Below are 19,732 nucleotides of genomic sequence, written 5' to 3' on the forward strand. Positions count from 1 at the left end.
CAAGTCCCATCACATCCATCAGGCTCCTTGCCCTAAGCCCTATGACCCTCAGGTTTGTACAGTATTATTCAAAGGATAATGAACCCTCATCCAAAATTTGCTGATCAAATATGGCTTCCAGAGAAAAAGTGATATGTGGGATTTAAAGGGAAGCCTATTCTGAATCTGAAAGTGAAATATGTGGGATTATTGCACTGATGCATAAAGTAAAAACACAGGTCTCTAATACATCCTATATCCTTTTGCCCTCCTTATTTGAAAAGAAAACAGAATCACACTAAAAAATTGAAAGAACCTTGGGGTGGGAAGGAATTTGGGAGTTCATTTTGTCCAACACTATTTGCAGGTAATGTAACCAAGACCAGGAAAGGTCTCCCCACAAGACAACTTTGAGACAGAGGTCTCCAGAGTCTCCAGAGTTGGTCAAGACTTAACATTGGTGGTCTTAGTGTTCTGTGTGAAGAGTGGAGTAGAGAATGTTTTGACATGTGGAACACTATGGAGGTCACTAAACAACAAACTCCCAAAATTCTACTACTATACTTACAATGTCTAGCAATTCCAATCTATGCAGTCCCCTCCTTCATTTCATTCCAAGTTCATTTTAAACTCTGTCTCCTCTAAAAGTTTTTATTAAACATGAAGTTAATGCATTCTTTTAAAAGGTAACATTTATATCCACAGCAAAAACAGGACTAAAAATTTAGATTTTTATGCTTTCAGGTAGACAAAAGTGAACATTCCTTTATCCCCAAGCCCACATCACATGGAGTGAATTTGTTTTAACAACTTATAAATTCTTAGAAGGTAATCATATGAAATGCACAGCACATTGTAGTTAACTGATGCTTTTGCAATCAAAGCTTTTGCCTCTACTGTTGGGCATCCACAAGCTTCATTCCTAGAATACAGCTCAGTGGTTCTTCAACTCAATTTAGTCTGCCGATGGTTGGTATGTCATTATGTGGTCAAAACTCTTCTTATTCACTTCATGCAGAAATCCAGCTGATAACCTTAACATTTCCTTTAATAGGGAAAGTAACTGACATGCAATGATGAATCAGTAATGGAGCATGAAGATTACCCTACTTAACATTCTCCAATGGTTCCCTAGAGCCCTAGTCTCCTTAAACTGGCAATCATGGACCTTCAAGATCTGAGCTTCATCTATCTTTCTAGTCCCATTTCTCAATTCTTCCCCTTCTTACTATCTGGCTCAGACATGCTAAACTACTTTTAGTTCTCTGGAAAAATTAAACTCTCTCTTCCCTCCACTTAAAATGCTCTGTATATACCCTCTTGACATTTGTTTGGATAGTTCCTACTCACGCTGCAAAGGTCTGTTTACTTGCATACATCTATTTGGAGTGTTACTATGAAGGAATGTCAACTACACCCTAAATACAGAAACAATCAATTCACTATCAGCGAGACATCAACATTTGCCTTTTCACACTACTCTTTTTTTAAAAGATTTTTAAAGAAATTTATTTGAGAGAGAGAGAGAGAGAGAATGAGAGAGAGGGTGCATGAGAGGAGAGAGGTCAGTGGGAGGAGCAGACTCCCTGCCAAGCAGGGAGCCTGATGTGGGACCCAATCCCAGGACTCCAGGATCATGACCTGAGCTGAAGACAATCGCTTAACCAACTGAGCCACCCAGGTGCCCCTTTTCACACTACTCTTTTGGTAAAATAAATTATATTCACTACTTCCACTTCCTTACCATCCAAGCATATCTTAACCTCTTGCAAACCTGCTTCCCTTGGCATTACTTAACTGAAAATACTTTTTTGAAGACTACTAGTGTCCTCATAATCATTTAATTTATTGGCAGTTGTTTTTTCCCCCCAAATACAAAACCTCCTTAAGTTTTCTAAAGTCATCTAGACTGCTGGTCAACCTATTATGTTCTCCCTCTCTTCTTTTTGTGGCATACCGTTTTCCTGTATGTCTTATTCTGTTTCTTCTTTGTGTCACTTACGGGCTCCACTTCTCTAATTAAATGTGTTCTCCAGGTTCATTAGACTCAAAACATTAGTATTAGGATGCCTCCCAACACTAACTCATAACAAATGCAAATCATTTGTGTATCTCATTGATTCTAGCTTCTTGGTGAAAGGGAAGAAATACCAGTCCAGTAAAAAGAGCACTCATTTTGGAGATACACTTGGATTCATATTTCAAGTCTGTCACTCATTCTTGAACAGTGTGGAATGGAGGATATTACTTAACCAATTGGACCTCAGTCTCTCATCTAGAAGTTGGGAGAAAATAATGTCTTTTAGTATTACTGTATGAATCACAGTAAGCAAAGTGCAGATTCCAATGCTAGGTACACTGTGGGCACTCAATAAAATTTATTCATAGTTACTGCATTTTCACACTTCTCTTAAACATGTGTAGTATTTCACTGTCTCAATCCCTTCCTTCATATGCATGAACAAAAGGTAAATCTTACAGAGTGCAGATATGAACAGGTTTCTTTTCTGGCCAAATGATTCCGGATTGTTTATTGAATCAAAGCCCAATTCCTCCCTATTTAAGAATCTTCAGGTTTTAGCTCCATCCTTCCTCTCCAGTCTTCTCCCTCAATGCCCTTCTAAATAAATACTAAGCAAACTGGACTTTTTGTGGTTCTCAAACATATCTCATACTCTTTACCTCAAAGTCCTGCTCCAATTATGCCTCCTTTATGAAACGGATACCCCAGGTTAGATATTTATTTCCAGAATACTGGTACTTCTCGGGGTACTCAGATTTGGCATATTATTTCATTATTTGTACACAACTGACCTCCTTTTGAAGAGTGAAGCCAGGTTATTATTCGTGTGCCTACTCACCACTTTGCTATGTGATCTCACACACACACATAGATGTGTGTGCACAGAGGTAGAGGGAAGAAGAGGAAGAGTAAGGAAGAGAGAGTTTTATTTTTTCAAAATACCAAATATCTAACCTGGGGTATCCGTTTCATAAAGGACTTTTCTTCAAGGAATTATTTTCACTTCAAGTTTTTATGAAGGGGTGGTAATGGAATGGGGAGAGCACGGTGTGTATACAGAGTACTGATAGAGGCATTGCTGGCTGAACTTCCATTTGGAATTCCCCAGCAGCAGAAAAAAGGCAGGGTTGAAACAGTCATCCTAGAAACTGACCAGGTAAGATTTTAAGATCTGTTGATCAATTGCAATCAACCTCTTGGGAAACCCCTTACTAATTTGCTAAGCTTATCCATATTTGTTTTTCCCCAGAGCTATTTTCCTAACCTTCCAATCTCTTCTAAATCAGAGTAAACAAAAGATTTAAACCCACAGTTGAAAATATAGGAATATACACATATATTTAATGTTATTTTATGTATTTGTTCATATGTGAGAATCTTATTTCTTTAAAATGGAATTTCTCTCAGCCAAATCCAGGACTAAATTTTTATAGGTCTATTTTTCAGGCAGCACCTCGTACAGTGCTTTAGGTATAATACACATTCAATATGTAATGGTTGAAAAAAAAATGAATTTATAGGATACAACTGCAGGACTTAATGTTGGTTAACTGCAGTGGGACAAAATGAGAAAAGATATAGTCAAAGTGAGTGTGACAATTGGGGGCTCAGCTCTCATCAATACTAGCTAAACAAATCCTTGGGTGCCCCATGGTACATAAAGTATTCCCAACTGAGTGCCTTGAGAATAGAGATGATGTCATTTTATTTTGTATTACTTGGTAGTGTGCCAAGTCTGAAGATACTTTCTCAAATGCAAGCGGATCCGAGAAACAGAAATATTGGCAGCTCCACTATTCAAGTAAATTAGATATAGCTTGCATTTGTAAAACTTTCAACTAATTCTTCTGATCCTCAATCACTTCACAGAGTAAACATTCAATTAGTAGTCTCAACTTACATTTCATAAGATAAAACTGCTGGCATTTAAATCCAGTTCCAGACCCGCTCTTCTACTATTAAATATCACAAAAACAGAATAGTAGAAATGGAAAGATCTTTAGAAATTATTCAACCTAATTTTTTTAAAATTTGACCGAAAGAGAGCAGAGCGGGAGAGAGAAGGAAAAGCAGGCTTCCCGCTGAGAAGAGAGCCTGGGACAGGGCTGGATCCCAGGAATCTGGAATCCTAACCTGAGCCCAAGCAGACGCTTAACTGAGCCACCCAGGCACCCCAACCTTTTTTTTTTTTTTTTTTTTTAATATGAGGAACTTTGAGGCCCATAAAGAGATCACATTAGCAGCAAAGCTGTCACTAAAAGCCAAATTACCTGACGCAGAGTCCAAGGCTCCCTCTGAATATGTTTCTACACAGAGACCCAATTTTACAGTGTACCATTTGGGTTTCTACAGAGACCCAATTTTAGCCTTTCTGAAAATACAGAGGTCTTAAAAAGCCAAGGCTTCTCTCAGGCCAGAGGTACTCGTTCATATGTTGCAGTTTTTTCGATCCCTGTGGCTCAGCTCCTTATCGAAAAGGTACTCTGACGTAGTACAAAAAGCATGGGACTTAGAGGGGTAGGAATCCGGGATGAAACCCGGGCTCCAGCACTTACTGCCGGCCTCCGCCAAGGCACTTCCTGGAGCTACCTCAGATTCGATACGAGGATTTGAGAGGAAAGTACTCCTGGCACACAGCCGAAGATCGGTAAGTATTTGTTAAATAAATGAATAACACAGTGTATGCTCAGTAAAGGGCGATCATGCATGTTGGAGTAGTCCCCATCTCCTCGGGCATCCTCCCAACCTCACGAATCTGAAGCTCCGCCCGAGTCCGGCTATTGCTTCCCAGCCTCACTCGGCGCTCGGCGGGGCTTGCAGAGAACTCGCTGGGTCTCGTACTCCAGCCTCGAGGCCTTACAGCCTTGCTTCACCTTCTCTCCCCCATCCCTCCCCTCAGCACAGCTGCATCGAGGGGGAGCTCCCCCTGCCGTTAGCATCCAAAGGGACTAAGCATCTCGTTTTTCCAATTCATATATATATATATACATACATATATATATATATTTCTTTTTGTATATATATGTATGTATATATATATATTTCTTTTTTCTTTTTTTCCCCTGTTTTTGTTTTCTAGTTCTCGTCTTCTTTCAGGAACCTCAGATGATTTCTCCCGACGGTCAAGACCACACCCCGCCCTCTCTAGCTGCTCCAAGTCCGCTCCGGACAACTAGAGGGCCGCGTTGCCTAGGAAACTGGCGAGGACGTTGGAAAACGTCAGCCCCCGCGGCGCGTTTGCGCAGGTGCTAAGAGCCTGGCCTCCACTATCGCGAGAATTGCCTCCCGGAAGTTCCACGTCAGTCAGTCGGCTGGTCAGCGGGTCGGTGAGTCTCTCAGGGACTGCGTCGCTTGTGGCAAGTGAGGGCTCACGGACTCGGACCAACGGAGCGATGGTAGGTCCAGACCGTGCAGGAAGAAGCGGGGCCTCTTGTCTGAGGCCAGTTCTTGGGCTTCTGGCCTGGGGGCTGCGGTAAGCAGCGGCCTGGGCTCTCGTTGCGGCCGCCGCCTCAGGCCTTGTGGGGTCCTGGTCTGGGTTGAGTTCTGTGAGGGAGGCGGCGGTGAGGCCCAGAAATCGGAGGTGGTGTGGAGAGGCAGTGCCGGGGCTTTGCCAAACCTACTCATTGGGCCCTTAAAACGGCGGTAGCTGGTCTTAAACATGCTATAGTATGCTATAGTAGTGGGTGCTAACCACAAACTACGGTCTTAAGCAGATAAGAACTCCTTCTGAAATTAGGTAAAGTGTATATGTCAAAAGAATTTAGAATGCTTTGGGATCCCACTTTAAGTTTCTAGGGGGCAAGGAAGGGTTAGGACGTTGCTTCTAAAACTGACGTGGTTTTCTGCATTTGCAAATACAGTGTGCACAGTGTTGCAAAAACTTCAGTGGGTTCACTCGGACACCACGTCCCCCCCATTCTTACCTGAACTTCCGTGAGTCCCCAGGTTAAGAGCCCTTTAGCAAGATCTCAGGTCTCTTAATTATTCTGCCTCCTGTTAACCAGTGATCTGGTCTGGAGTGTGCTGTGCTTTCAGGAATGGACATTTTATAGTGAAATATCCTTCATTCTTTAATACATTTAAAATTTTTTGTATGAGATACAAAATGTGGATTTATTTATTCATTTGTTTTCCATAGAGCGTTTACTATGTGCCCATCCACTTTGCTAAACATTTGCCTCCTAATTCTTAGAGCAGCTGGGAGAATGAGTTATAAGTAATGTTTATGGAGTGGTTATGATAGGCCAGGCACTATTCTAACTGCTTAACACTGAATTTAATTCTCATAACTCTCAGTTGTAGATAAAAGTATTAATCCTCTTTTACGTATGTCAGACCTCAGAGAAGTTAAGTGAACTTGTTCAGTATTGCATATTTGAAATGAGTGGTGGAACCGAAATTTGAATTCAGCATAATTCTCTAGACCTCGATTATACCATCTGTCCTTAAACCCCCATATCCAAATATATAAGATGCTGTGGAGGTAAAGACCCCTGAAGAGCATCTACTCTATAAAGCAAAAAGAGACGTGTATATTTAGCTTCTTAAAGCTAAATTAGCTTCTTAAATTGGCTTCTTAAAATCCCTTAAGAAAGGATAGTTCTGGCAAGGGTAATCCAAAAGATTATATTGGTGGCAGTAATTTAAGCTGAGTCTTAAATGCATCCAGCTTTTGGAAAATGGAGGGAGACATTTAGAATTAAGGGTGCAGTATAAATATCTTTGTATTTTGAGAATATCTAATAGAATGTCTTATTCAAAGTAGTCACTTAAATGTCGGGTGAAATTACAGCAAAAGATCTTGGCTCTGCTTTTTTAACTGGGATTTGTGAATTGGAGGGTATTTCGAGGTGCACTAGGGTTGCTTAGTCCCTCAGCCCACCTTTCCAGAGCATCACTTTTACTCAGTAATCATTAAACATCCGTATGGTAAAATATACACAATTTATAAGTGATGGATTTCCTCATTTGCTATAGGAAAGTATGAGATGCGCTGGCTTACATGAAAGCCCCCATTGTTCCTGGCACACAGAAGACACTTCATGTTTGTTCACTGTAAAGAGACCAGTAAAAGGAGTTGAAATTTGTCATGCTAATAAATGAGGCAAAATTAAGAAAAGGATGAAGTAAAAGGTCCTGCTTCCCTGAATGACCAAGAACTGTGAGGATGGTGGTTGGAAAGTAGAAAGTTTGAGACGAAGAGGAAGGCATGGCAGGGGAAACATTTTTTTGATGATTGTAGAGAAGAGCCAGAGAATTCAGATCTTTTCAAATAAATCTAGGGTAATAATAAGGTTGGAAGTAGTAGATGAGTAAAAGCCTTGTGAGGTGATTGCTTTGTCTCAGGAAATGATCTATGCTGAAATTATCTAGTGATCTTCATTTTGTGTTGAAAAGTAACCCTAAATTTCTATACCACTCATGACCATTGTGGAAGATCACAAAAAGATTCAGTGGTAACTTGCCAAGTAAACTTTTAGGTGTGTTTAAAACCTTTTGAAGGGGAAACATATTTTAAATCAGTCTTCCCTCATCTGTGTCCAAGAGAAAATTAAGATTACTGAACTTGGCGTCATTGTTTATAATGAATTAACTTTTCTCTTAGAATGGTATCCTTGGGAGAATTGAGAAAATACTTATTCACATCATTTTCTTGTCTGTTTAGTTGAATCCAGATTAGAAAAAAAGCGGTTTTAAACTAGTAGCATTTTCTGACTGGAAAGTATTTTAATTTTTGTTTAAAATGGTTCTAATTAAGTTAGAATTAGGTTCTTTTATTCGATTACTAAGTAACTCACTAGTTAGGTTCCCATTTAAATTACATTAGGTTCCTATGACTAAAATCCATTAAAATGCTATAAACATTCCTCTTTGTCTCCAAAGGCCCTCATGGACATGGGTATAACCTGTATTGATCACACATCACATTCATCTACCATTTATTAATATTATTGCCAAAATACTTTTCTCCAAAGAAATCAATTTTTTTTATTGAGGTATAACTGACATAATGTTATAGTAATTTCATGTGTACAACATAATGATTTACTCTTTGTATATATTGTGAAATGATCACAAGAGTAAGTCTAGTTAATATCTATCACTGTATGTGGTTACAATAATTTTTTTCTTGTGATAACTTTTAAGATCTACTCTTAGCAACTTTCAAGTATGCAACACAGTATTTTTTTTTTTTATTTCTTTTCAGCTTAACGGTATTCATTGTTTTTGCACCATACCCAGTGCTCCATGCAATACGTGCCTTCCTTAATACCCACCACCTGGTTCCCCCAATCTCCCACCCCCCGCCCCTTCAAAACCCTCAGATTGTTTTTCAGAGTCCATACTCTCTCATGGTTCACTTCCCCTTCCAATTTTCCTCAACTCCCTTCTCCTCTCCATCTCCCCTTGTCCTCCATGCTATTTGTTATGCTCCACAAATAAGTGAAACCATATGATAATTGACTCTCTGCTTGACTTATTTCATTCAGCATAATCTCTTCCAGTCCTGTCCATGTTGCTACAAAAGTTGGGTATTCATCTTTTCTGATGGAGGCATAATACTCCATAGTGTATATGGACCACATCTTCCTTATCCATTCGTCCGTTGAAGGGCATCTTGGTTCTTTCCAGAGTTTGGCGACCATGGCCATTGCTGCTATAAACATTGGGGTGCAGATGGCCCTTCTTTTCACGACATCTGTATCTTTGGGGTAAATACCCAGGAGTGCAATTGTAGGGTCATAGGGAAGCTTTATTTTTAATTTCTTGAGGAATTTCCACACTGTTTTCCAAAGTGGCTGCACCAACTTGCATTCCCACCACCAGTGTAAGAGGGTTCCCCTTTCTCTACATCCTCTCCAACACTTGTTGTTTCCTGTCTTGCTAATTTTGGCCATTTTAACTGGTGTAAGGTGGTATCTCAATGTGGTTTTAATTTGAATCTCCCTGATGGCTAGTGAGGATGAACATTTTTTCATGTGTCTGATAGCCATTTGTATGTCTTCATGGGAGAAGTGTCCGTTCATATCTTCTGCCCCTTTTTTAATATGATTGTCTATTTTATGTGTGTTGAGTTTGAGAAGTTCTTTATAGATCCTGGATATCAACCTTTTGTCTGTACTGTCATTTGTGAATATCTTCTCCCATTCCGTGGGTTGCCTCTTTGTCTTGTTGACTGTTTCCTTTGCTGTGCAGAAACTTTTGATCTTGATGAAGTCCCAAAAGTTCATTTTCGCTTTTGTTTCCTTTGCCTTTGGAGACATATCTTGAAAGAAGTTGCTGTGGCTGATACCGAAGAGGTTACTGCCTATGTTCTTCTCTAGGATTCCGATGGATTCCTGTCTCACGTTGAGGTCTTTTATCCATTTCGAGTTTATCTTTGTCTATGATGTAAGAGAATGGTCGAGTTTCATTCTTCTACATATAGCTGTCCAGTTTTCCCAGCACCGTTTATTGAAGAGACTGTCTTTTCTCCACTGTATATTTTTTCCTGTTTTGTCGAAGATTATTTGACCATAGAGTTGAGGGTCCATATCTGGGCTCTCTACTCTGTTCCACTGGTCTAGGTGTCTGTTTTTATGCCAGTACCATGCTGTCTTGGTGATCACAGCTTTGTAGTAAAGCTTGAAATTAGGTAACATGATGCCCCCAGTTTTATTTTTATTTTTCAACATTTCCTTAGGGATTTGGGGTCTCTTCTGGTTCCATACAAATTTTAGGATTATTTGCTCCAGCTCTTTGAAGAATACCGGTGGAAATTTGATCGGAATGGCATTAAAAGTATAGATTGCTCTAGGCACGATAGACATTTTAACAATGTTTGTTCTTTCGATCCAAGAGCATGGAATGGTCTTCCATCTTTTTATGTCTTCTTCAGTTTCTTTCATGAGTGTTCTGTAGTTCCTCGAGTACAGTTCCTTTACCTTTTTGGTTAGGTTCATTCCCAGGAATCTTATGGTTCTTGGTGCTATAGTAAATGGAATCGATTCTCTAATTTCACATTCTGTACTTTCATTGTTAGTGTATAAGAAAGCCACTGATTTTTGTACATTGACTTTGTATCCTGCCACGTTGCTGAATTGCTATATGAGTTCTAGTAGTTTGGGGGTGGAGTCTTTTGGGTTTTCCATATAAAGAATCATGTCATCTGCAAAGAGAGTTTGACTTCTTCATTGCCAATTTGGATACCTTTTATTTCTCTTTGTTGTCTGATTGCTGTTGCTAGGACTTCTAATACTATGTTAAACAAGAGTGGTGAGAGTGGGCATCCTTGTCGTGTTCCTGATCTCAACGGGAAGGCTGCAAACTTTTTCCCATTGAGGATGATATTTGCTGTGGGTCTTTCATAGATAGATTTGATGTTCAGGAATGTTCCTTCTATCCCTATACTTTGAAGCGTTTTAATCAGGAACAGCTTCTGGATTTTGTCAAATGCTTTTTCTGCATCAATTGAGAGGACCATGTGGTTCTTCTCTCTTCTCTTATTAATTTGTTCTATCACATTGATTGATTTGCAAATGTTGAACCATCCTTGTAGCCCAGGGATATTCGAATCCCACCTGGTCATGGTGGATAATCTTTTTAATGTGCTATTGGATCCCGTTGCTAGGATTTTGTTGAGAATCTTAGCATCCATATTCATCAGTGATATTGGTCTGGAATTCTCCTTTTTGGTAAGATCTTTGCCTGGTTTGAAGATCAGGATAATGCTGGCTTCATAAAAAGAGTCTGGAAGTTTTTCTTCTGCTTCAATTTTTTTGAAACAGCTTCAGGAGAACAGGTGTTATTTCTTCTTTGAAAGTTTGGTAGAATTCCCCAGGGAATCCATTAGGTCCTGGGCTCTTGTTTTTTGGGAGGTTTTTGATCACTGCTTCAATCTCGTTACTAGATAACGGTCTATTCAGGTTGTCAGTTTCTTCCTGGTTCAATTTTGGGAGTTTATAGTTTTCCAGAAATGCATCCATTTCATCTAGGTTGCTTAGCTTAATGGCATATAACTGTTGATAATAACTTCTGATGATTGTTTATACTTCCTTGGTGTTAGTTATGATCTCTCCCTTTTCTTTCATGATTTTATTAATTTGGGCTTTCTCTATTTTCTTTTGGGTTAGTGTGGCCAATGGTTTATCAATCTCATTGATCCTTTCAAAAAACCAGCTTCTAGTTTCATTGATACATTCTACTGTATCTCTGGTTTCTACCTCATTGATCTCTGCTCTAATCTTGATTATTTCCCTTCTTATGTGTGGAGTTGGTTTGATTTGTTGTTGATTCTCCAGTTCTTTAAGATATAGAGACAGCTGGTGTATTCTGGATTTTTCAATTTTTTTGAGGGAGGCTTGGATGGCTATGTATTTCCCCCTTAGGACCGCCTTTGCTGTATCCCATAGGTTTTGGACCGAAGTGTCTTCATTCTCATTGGTTTCCATGAATTGTTTAAGTTCTTCTTTGATCTCCTGGTTGATTCAAGCATTCTTAAGCAAGGTGGTCTTTAGCTTCCAGGTGTTTGAGTTCCTTCCGAACTTTTCCTTGTGATTGAGCTCCAGTTTCAAAACATTGAGCAACACAGTATTTTTAACTATACCTTATATTCCCATGACTTAATTATTTTATTACTGGAAGTTTGTACTCTTTTACTCTCTTCACCCATTTTGCCTACACCCACCTCCTGCTTCTGGCAACCACCAGTCTGTTCTGTGCATGTATGAGCTTGAGCTATTTTATTTTTTTGTTTTAAGATTATACATATAAGTGAGATCATACAGTATTTGTCTTTTTTCAACTTACTTTACTTAGCATAATACCCTCAGGGTCCATCCATGTTGTCACAAATAGCAAGGTTTCATTCTTTTTTATGTCTGAATAATATTCGTGTGTGTGAATCTTTATTTTTGTGATCTTCCACAATGATCATGAATGGACTAGAAATGTAAGGTTACTTTTCAACACAAAGTGAAGATCACTAGATAATTTCAGTGTAGATCATTTCCTAAGACAAAGCAAACACCTCACAAGGCTTTTATTCAACTACTTCCAATGTGTATATAATAATACATATGCAAAAAATAAGTATTATTACACACATATATAAATATAATAATACATATATGCAGTGAAATATTATATATAATATGTATATATTGCATACATTTTCTTTATCCATTCATCTATAGTGGACACTTAGGTTGTTTTCATGTCTTGGCTATTGTAACTAATGCAGCAGTGAACATGGGGGTGCATGTGTCTGGTTTTTTTGTTTGTTTGTTTGTTTTTACTTGACAGATAGGTCACAAGTAGGTAGAGAGGCAGGCAGAGAGAGAAGGAAGCAGGCTCCTTGCTGAGCAGAGAGCCTGATTTGGGGCTCAATCCCAGGACCTTGAGGTCATGACCTGAGCCAAAGGCAGAGGTTTAACCCTCTGAGCCACCCAGGCGCCCCGGTGCACATGTCTTTTCAACTTGATGCTTTGATTTTTCTTCAGGTAAATACCCAGAAGTGGAATTGCTAGGTCCTATAGCCAGTTCTCTATTTTTAATTTTGAGGGGACCCTCCACACTGTTTTCTGCAGTGACTGCACCAATTTACATTCCAAACAATAGTGCATAAGGGTTTCCTTTTCTCCATATCCACACTGATATTTGTTATTTCTTATCTTTTTGATAATAGCCGTTTTAACAGGTGTAAGGTGATATCTTATTGTGGTTTTGATTTGTGATGTTTAGTGACATTGAACATTTTTTGTGTACCTGTTGGTCATCTGTAATCTTTCTTTGGAAAAATGTCTCTTCAGGACCTCTTCATATTTTTTACTTGGTTAATTATTTTTCTATTAGGTTGATGGGTTCTTTGTATATTTTGAATATTAATCACTTATCCAGGTGTATGTTTTCCAGTTATTTTCTCCCATTCACTATGTTGCCTTTGCATTTTATTAATAAGTTTGCTCTGCAGAAACTTTTTACTTGATGTAGACCCACTTGGTGATTTTTGCTTTTATTGCCTTTGGTGTCAGATCCAAAAAGATCATCACCGATGTCAAGGAGCTTACTGCCTGTTTTCCTCTAGGAGTTTTATGGTTTCAGGTTTTACATTTAAGTCTTTAATCCATTTTGAATTAATTTTTGGTATAAGATAATGGTCCAATTTCATTCTCTCTCTTCTCTCTCTCTCTTTTTTTTTTTAAAGATTTTATTTATTTATTTGACAGAGAGAAATCACAAGTAGATGGAGAGGCAGGCAGAGAGAGAGAGGGAAGCAGGCTCTCCGCTGAGCAGAGAGCCCAATGCGGGACTCGATCCCAGGACTCTGAGATCATGACCTGAGCCGAAGGCAGCGGTTTAACCCACTGAGCCACCTAGGGGCCCCTCTCTTTTTTTTTTTTTAAGAGAGCACAGAGAGGGTCAGAGGGAGAGAGAGAATCTTAAGCAGGCTTCACACCCAGTGTAGAGACTGACACGGGAGGGGGCTTAATCTCACAACCCTGAGATGATGACCTGAACTGATATCAAGAGTCAAGACACTTAACCATCTGAGCCACCCAGGCACTCCTCTGTTTCATTCATTTGCATATTGTTGTCAGGTTTGCCCAACACCATTTATTGAAGAGACCATCCTTTGCCCATTGTATATTCTGGGCTCCTTTTTTGTGGGGTAATTTACCATATATGCATGGGTTTATTTCTGGACTCTCTATTCTGTTCCATTGATCATTGTGTTTTTATGCCAATGCTATACTGTTTTGATTGATATGTAGTTTTAGGATTACTAAGACTTCATGAATAACACTTGTTCAGAATATTTTCTGATAGGACACTAATGACATGGGCACAACCTTGTGATTTAGTAGATATTTTACATTTAATTACTAGATTCTCTGTAAACCAGGCATTCTCCAGGTGTTATCTGTAGTCTTTTAGGAGTCCCCCATAGTCTTCCAGGAGGTTCCCTATGTCGATAATTTGCACTATTGCTGTAAAACAAATGGAAGATCAAACTGAACTGCTGGTATAATGTCATCAAATTGAACTAACAGTACATTCCTTATTACCACACAATTTTTTTTAATCCAGTTTCACTTAAGAATGTCATTGATGAAGCAGGAAAAAACGCTAGTTTTATTACATCTCAATACTTGAGCCTACATCTTTTAAATATTCTTTGTAATGACATGAGAAGTATGCACAAGATACTTCTGTTGCATACTGTTAAGTTACAAGCTTGCTTGAAGCAGTGACTGACATACTATGTTTGTTCAGACTTGATTATTTGGCAGACATTTTCTAAAAACTGAAGACATTTGCTGGTCCTTGACATTATTTGTTCCCAGTGATAAAATTGGTGCTTTGAAATGAAAATTAGAATTTTAGAAAAATTCTATCATTAAACTGTTTAGATTTCTAATACTTGAAGATTTATCCATTGTGGTAGATGGTGATATTAATGAATGTGACTTTTTGTTATTATATAATGAAATGTGTCAAAATTTGGAAGATTTGCATAATTCATTGATTCAGAATTTTCCAAATAACCAATGCATGATGTTACAAAAGATGCATGTGTTAGAGATCCATTCAAAATACATAATAGGCCAAGAGATTTCATGTAACAAACTATAAAAAGTTCATAAAAGGTTCATTTATGTGCTTTCAGATTTCATGTTGCAACTAACCTTTAAAGAACTACCACTTTTCAAGTTTTGAAAAGTGAAGAATATTCTATTCACAACTATTTAAAAAAAGTTAATTAGAGTGCCTGGATGGCTCAGTCAGTTAAGCATCTGCCTTCAGCTTAGGTCATGATACCAGAGGCCTGGGATCAAAGCCCCTAATCTGCTCCCTGCTCAGCAGATGAGTCCTGGGATCAAAGCCCCTAATCTGCTCCCTGCTCAGCTCCCTTCTCAGCTCCCTGCCTACTTCTCCCTCTGCCCCTCCACGCTTATTCATTCTCTCTCTCTCTTTAATAAATAAATAAATAAATAAAATCTTTATAAAAATGTTTAAAAGTTATTAAAATATTTATCTTCGGTCACCTGGATGACTCAGTCAGTTAAGCTTCTGCTTTCAGCTCAGATCATGATCCCAGGGTTCTGGGATGAGTCCCTCATCAGGCTCCTTGCTCACTGGAGAGCCTGCTCTCCTTCTGCCTGCTGCTCCCACTCTTTGTGCATTTTCTCTCTCTCTCACAAATAAATTTTTAAAAATCTTAAAAAAAAAAAAAAGTTCTGTTTCTCCAACTACGTGTCTTTGTGAGGCCAAGTTTTTTTTTCATATATGTCAGCCAAAACAGCATATCATATTGAAGCATAATATATTGAAGGCCAAAGCAGATATGAGAAACCAGCTGTCTCCTATTAAGACAGAATGTTAAAGAGTTTTGCAAGAATGTGAAAAAAAAAATTGCCGTTCTTCTCACTAAATTTCTTTTGAAAATATAGTTATTTTCGTTAAAATATGTTAAGTCAACATGTAATGAGTTTATTTTTATTTGAAAATGAATTAATAGGAGCACCTGGGTGGCTCAGTGTGTTGAAGCCTCTGCCTTCAGCTCAGGTCATCATCCCAGGGTCCTGGAATCGAACCCCACATCAGGTTCTCTGCTCAGCAGAGAGCCTGCCTCTCCCTCTCTCTCTGCCTTCCTCTTTGCCTACCATTTATTTAAATAGTTTAAATAAATAATTTAAATAATGAAATAATTTAAATAATGAAATAATTAAACAATAAATTAAATAATAGTAAATAAATAAATAAAATCCTTTTAAAAAGAAAATTAATACATAAATATTTTTAACTTGTTTTGGTTTTAATGTTTCAATATGGTAACTATCAATAGATACAACCTATGTAAGCAAAAGCTTTTTAGGAAATTTTTTTGAGTGGAAAGGGGTCCTGAGACCAAAAAGTTTGACAACCACTACTATAAATTAAAAAAATTTAAATACTCGTATGTTAGTATGAGTGAAGAGGTGGGTGCTGTAGACTTGAAACTGAATCTACAGTTCAGCAAAGTAAAAACTGAATTTTTTTGAAGGCCTGTTAATGCACTGTTTTTAGTTAAGATCTCAAACATGATTTATTTGGCATAGCAATTTAATGTTTTGAGGGCTTTTTATGTTGTTTCTTCTTAGCCTCTGCGACTTGATATAAAGAGAAAGCTAACTGCTCGATCTGATCGAGTTAAGAGCGTGGATTTGCATCCTACAGAGCCATGGATGTTGGCAAGTCTTTACAATGGCAGTGTGTGCGTTTGGAATCATGAAACACAGGTAAGAATTTTTAAGGACTTTTTAGAATTTTTAAGGACTTTTTAGAAACGGTATGTTAGAATTTTTAAGGACTTTTTAGAAACGGTGTGTTAGACTGTGTTTATAATGCAAGAGAAGACAGAGAGTCCAATAGGTGTGCAGATTGCTTTCTCAAATAAATTAGTACAAAGTATTTTCAGGAAAGAGAAACTAACAGTTACGGGGTTATAGCTTATGGAAGAAACCGTTTCAGTCTTGTTATATACAACACTTAAATGTTATATTCTGATAAAAGTTAGTATTATCTTTTTGAAATAAAGGAAAATGCCACCAATATAAGGTCACTTGCTATAGATAAAGATTGAATAGTACTTAATTTTCTGTTCAGTCAATATTTTAATGATCTTAAGAATGGGATTTTTAATTTTATTTTTTCCCAAATAATTGATGTAATGATATGCAGGTAACTTTCAATCAACTATTCAAATTATAGAGTGTTAGAGAAATATTTGTAGTCAGCTTTTGATTACACATATGAGAATATGCGTTATACAGATTATCTGCCTTAAATGCTTGTTTTGCTCTTTATCATCTGAGTAAATCATTTATCCTTCAAATTGGTTTATCTCTTATTTTCCAGTCTTTGTTGATGGTTCTTAATCGTTTCCCTTCAAAATACAGAACATATAGTGGGCACTAGCTCATATAGTTATGTGTCTACTTACACAATCATTATTTTCAACATGTAAAGTTAAGTTCTTAATAGCCAGACAAAATTCACATTGAGTAATTTAAAATGGAAAAATAGGCTTAGGAACCAAGGTCAGTAATAACTCTAAAAACACCTTTACAGTCTTACGTCCCTATAATGGCACAGAATGACTGCACACTAAAGCAGGACCCCATCAGTAACATCTTATAAACATTAACACTTTGTTCCCTGCTTTATGCCAGTGCTGATAACATTGTCTGACACATAGTAAGTACTCAATAATTGTTTTTTGAGCTAAGGAATAATCAGTATTCCATTTATCACTATTTGACTATATCAGGATTTCTAACCTCTACAATTTCAGTTCTTCATTTTGTGAATCCATTTGTCTTAATGCAAATAGTATGCATGCTAACTGCTTTTTTTGATCCACTTCTGTTTTCACAGACTTAATATCTTTGTGATTTTATGCTTAACAGACATGTTGGTGCCTCCCCCAAACCCCACCACACATCCTAATTCTTCCTAGGGATCCCTTCTGGCAACTCCATTTAGCCATTTCTCAGATCTGTTATTTCACTGTGGTATGTTCTAAATCCAAGCTGTACTTCCCTTAACTTTCTCTCGGTTTTACTGTAACGTAACTCTCTCTGGTTCATCCAGTTTGCCTCTTTTTTTCTTTTGTGCCCTTCTGTGCCCTCTGGCAGGGCCACCTGCTTCCACTTTCAGAATTCATCTTGTTGGTAACTTCTGATTTCCTTCTTTCCTTCACGAATGGAGTCCTGGGATGGATAGGGATTATACTAGTCTTACTTTCCACAGTTACTACAAGTGCCTATTTGACAGTGAGACTTACAGTAGATACTGAGTAAGTCTTTGTTTAATGGTTGGTCTATTTTTGGTTCTACCTCTTTTTTTCCCTCTATCACCAACAGAAGTTAATTGCCACTCATGTATATTAAGAGCAAAATTCTTCAAAACGTTTTTGGAAGTGAATTCAAATGTACTTGAATTTCAAATAAGTCTTTGAGGTGGTGAGTGCAGTGGTTAAAAATCAGTATGTTACAGTTTGAAGCCATCCTGCTTAAATAAATGATGTGGGCAAACCTCTTAAACATGTTAAGACTCACTTACCTAAAATGAAGATGATATTGTTGCCTTCCCTATATCACAGGATTGTCAAAAGGATTAAATCAAACTAGATAATATTGTGTAAAGTCCCATACAAGTGTTAGTCATTATTTCCCTAACTTACATTAAGTTATATTGAGTAGCGTTTCTTCCTCTTTAGATTGTTTAGCTTCTATAATGCAGAGACCATCTCTCGTGTCATTTGTATCAGCCACAGCACTTAACCGTGGCCACTTAACTGTGGACCTTAACCGTGACTGTTTTGCAGCTGCTTTATTTGTACTGCTCAGCAGATCCCTGGATTTGTTGGCTCCTTATGAGCTTTTGTGCATTTTTCTGACATCTTACAAATTGTATGTTGTTTCTGCTCTCTGTATGGTAGTCAGCTGATAGCTGTACAGGTTAGAGCTGATGCCCCCATTTATTGTGTTTGTGTGAAGAATCTGTGAAGTCTGGCTTCAGAAGGCCAAAATAGGCTCAACAGTTCTTATGAACCAGTCTCTATTGTTTCTTTTTTCTTACAACTTTTTTTTTGAAAGTATAGTTGACATATAATATAACATTAGTTTCAGGTGTACTAGTTTTGTTTCTTTTTATTTAGTGTACATGGTTAATCCGTAAGATTGTGCTGTTTTTCATTACTCTCTGGTACAAAAAAGAGAGATTGCAAAATGATAGTTTGAATCTCAGAATCTTAAAAAATAAGGCATCATAGTGGGAAGACAAAGACATGCATTTATCCCTGTTCTTTCTAAGAGGCTCTTTCAGTTTTCTGCTTTTATGCTATATATATTATTCCATTTTGAGCAGCTTGAAGAGACATTTAAATCACTGTGTTTTCATGCTTCACTAAAAAGAGGTCAATAGCATTTATACGGAAACATTGCTAAAGTGTTCAAAAGAATTGGATCTTGTTTATGAGTTTATTTTGTGAGTTGATAGGTTTAATTTTAAAAAGAAAAAACTAAGAGCCAATTCATTCAACAAATAGTTATTGCACACTGGTTGTTTGCCAGCCACTGTTCTAGGCTCTGGGAATACAGTGGTAAACAAGATTCTTGCCATTGGGGAGCTTAGTAGAAAAATTAACATTAGACACATAATTATGAAAGTGCTATGTTATGAATGGGGAGTATAAGGTTCTGTTTGTGGGTTTTCAGGCGGAGGGCACAGGAGGAGCAAAGGTAAGAGTGGGAGTAGCCAAAGGTAAGGCTAAGAAGATAAGGAAGGGCAGGCTGGAGCACAGAGGATCTGGAATTCCATCTTGTGGAGATTTGCTTTCTTTTATCCTTTATAAGAATTTTAATTTTGAAACTGTTAAAGAAAAGATGATTGGTCTTTTTTCTTCATTTGATTGTTGAGCTTTTGTGTTTTAGCCTGAGAATATTTTTAAATTAGGAATGATCTAAATAATTGGATATTTTAAATGTGACACAGTAGTTTTTTCAGTTATTTTCTCATAACTCAAAGTATATATTCTTATTGAATTTTAAAGACATTGGTGAAAACATTTGAAGTGTGTGATCTTCCTGTTCGGGCTGCAAAGTTTGTTGCAAGAAAGAATTGGGTTGTGACAGGAGCGGTAAGTAATTATATGAATTTCTAATTCCTTCAGTTTCTTAATTGGTCAGTGGTTATGCAAATGAT

General features: G+C 37.7%; 1 protein-coding gene across 3 annotated transcripts in view; it reads left to right on the forward strand.

Moving 5' to 3' along the window:
- The window catches only part of COPB2 (COPI coat complex subunit beta 2), a 460,843-nt gene that overhangs the window by 416,207 nt on the left and 24,904 nt on the right, over positions 1 to 19,732 (forward strand). Inside the window, exons 1-3 of one of the 3 annotated variants that reach the window (XM_082740941.1) lie at positions 5,229 to 5,397; positions 16,126 to 16,263; positions 19,581 to 19,667. In XM_082740941.1, coding sequence (XP_082597067.1) covers positions 5,395 to 5,397; positions 16,126 to 16,263; positions 19,581 to 19,667 — 228 coding nt within the window. In that variant the 5' untranslated portion in view covers positions 5,229 to 5,394. Of the gene's footprint in view, positions 1 to 5,228; positions 5,398 to 16,125; positions 16,264 to 19,580; positions 19,668 to 19,732 lie in introns of those variants that run through there. The other 2 variants (XM_082740942.1, XM_082740943.1) reach the window with 2 other exon arrangements.

The sequence above is a fragment of the Mustela nivalis genome (genome assembly GCF_964662115.1).
Source record: "Mustela nivalis genome assembly, chromosome: 1".
Classification (NCBI taxonomy): Eukaryota; Metazoa; Chordata; class Mammalia; order Carnivora; family Mustelidae; genus Mustela; species Mustela nivalis.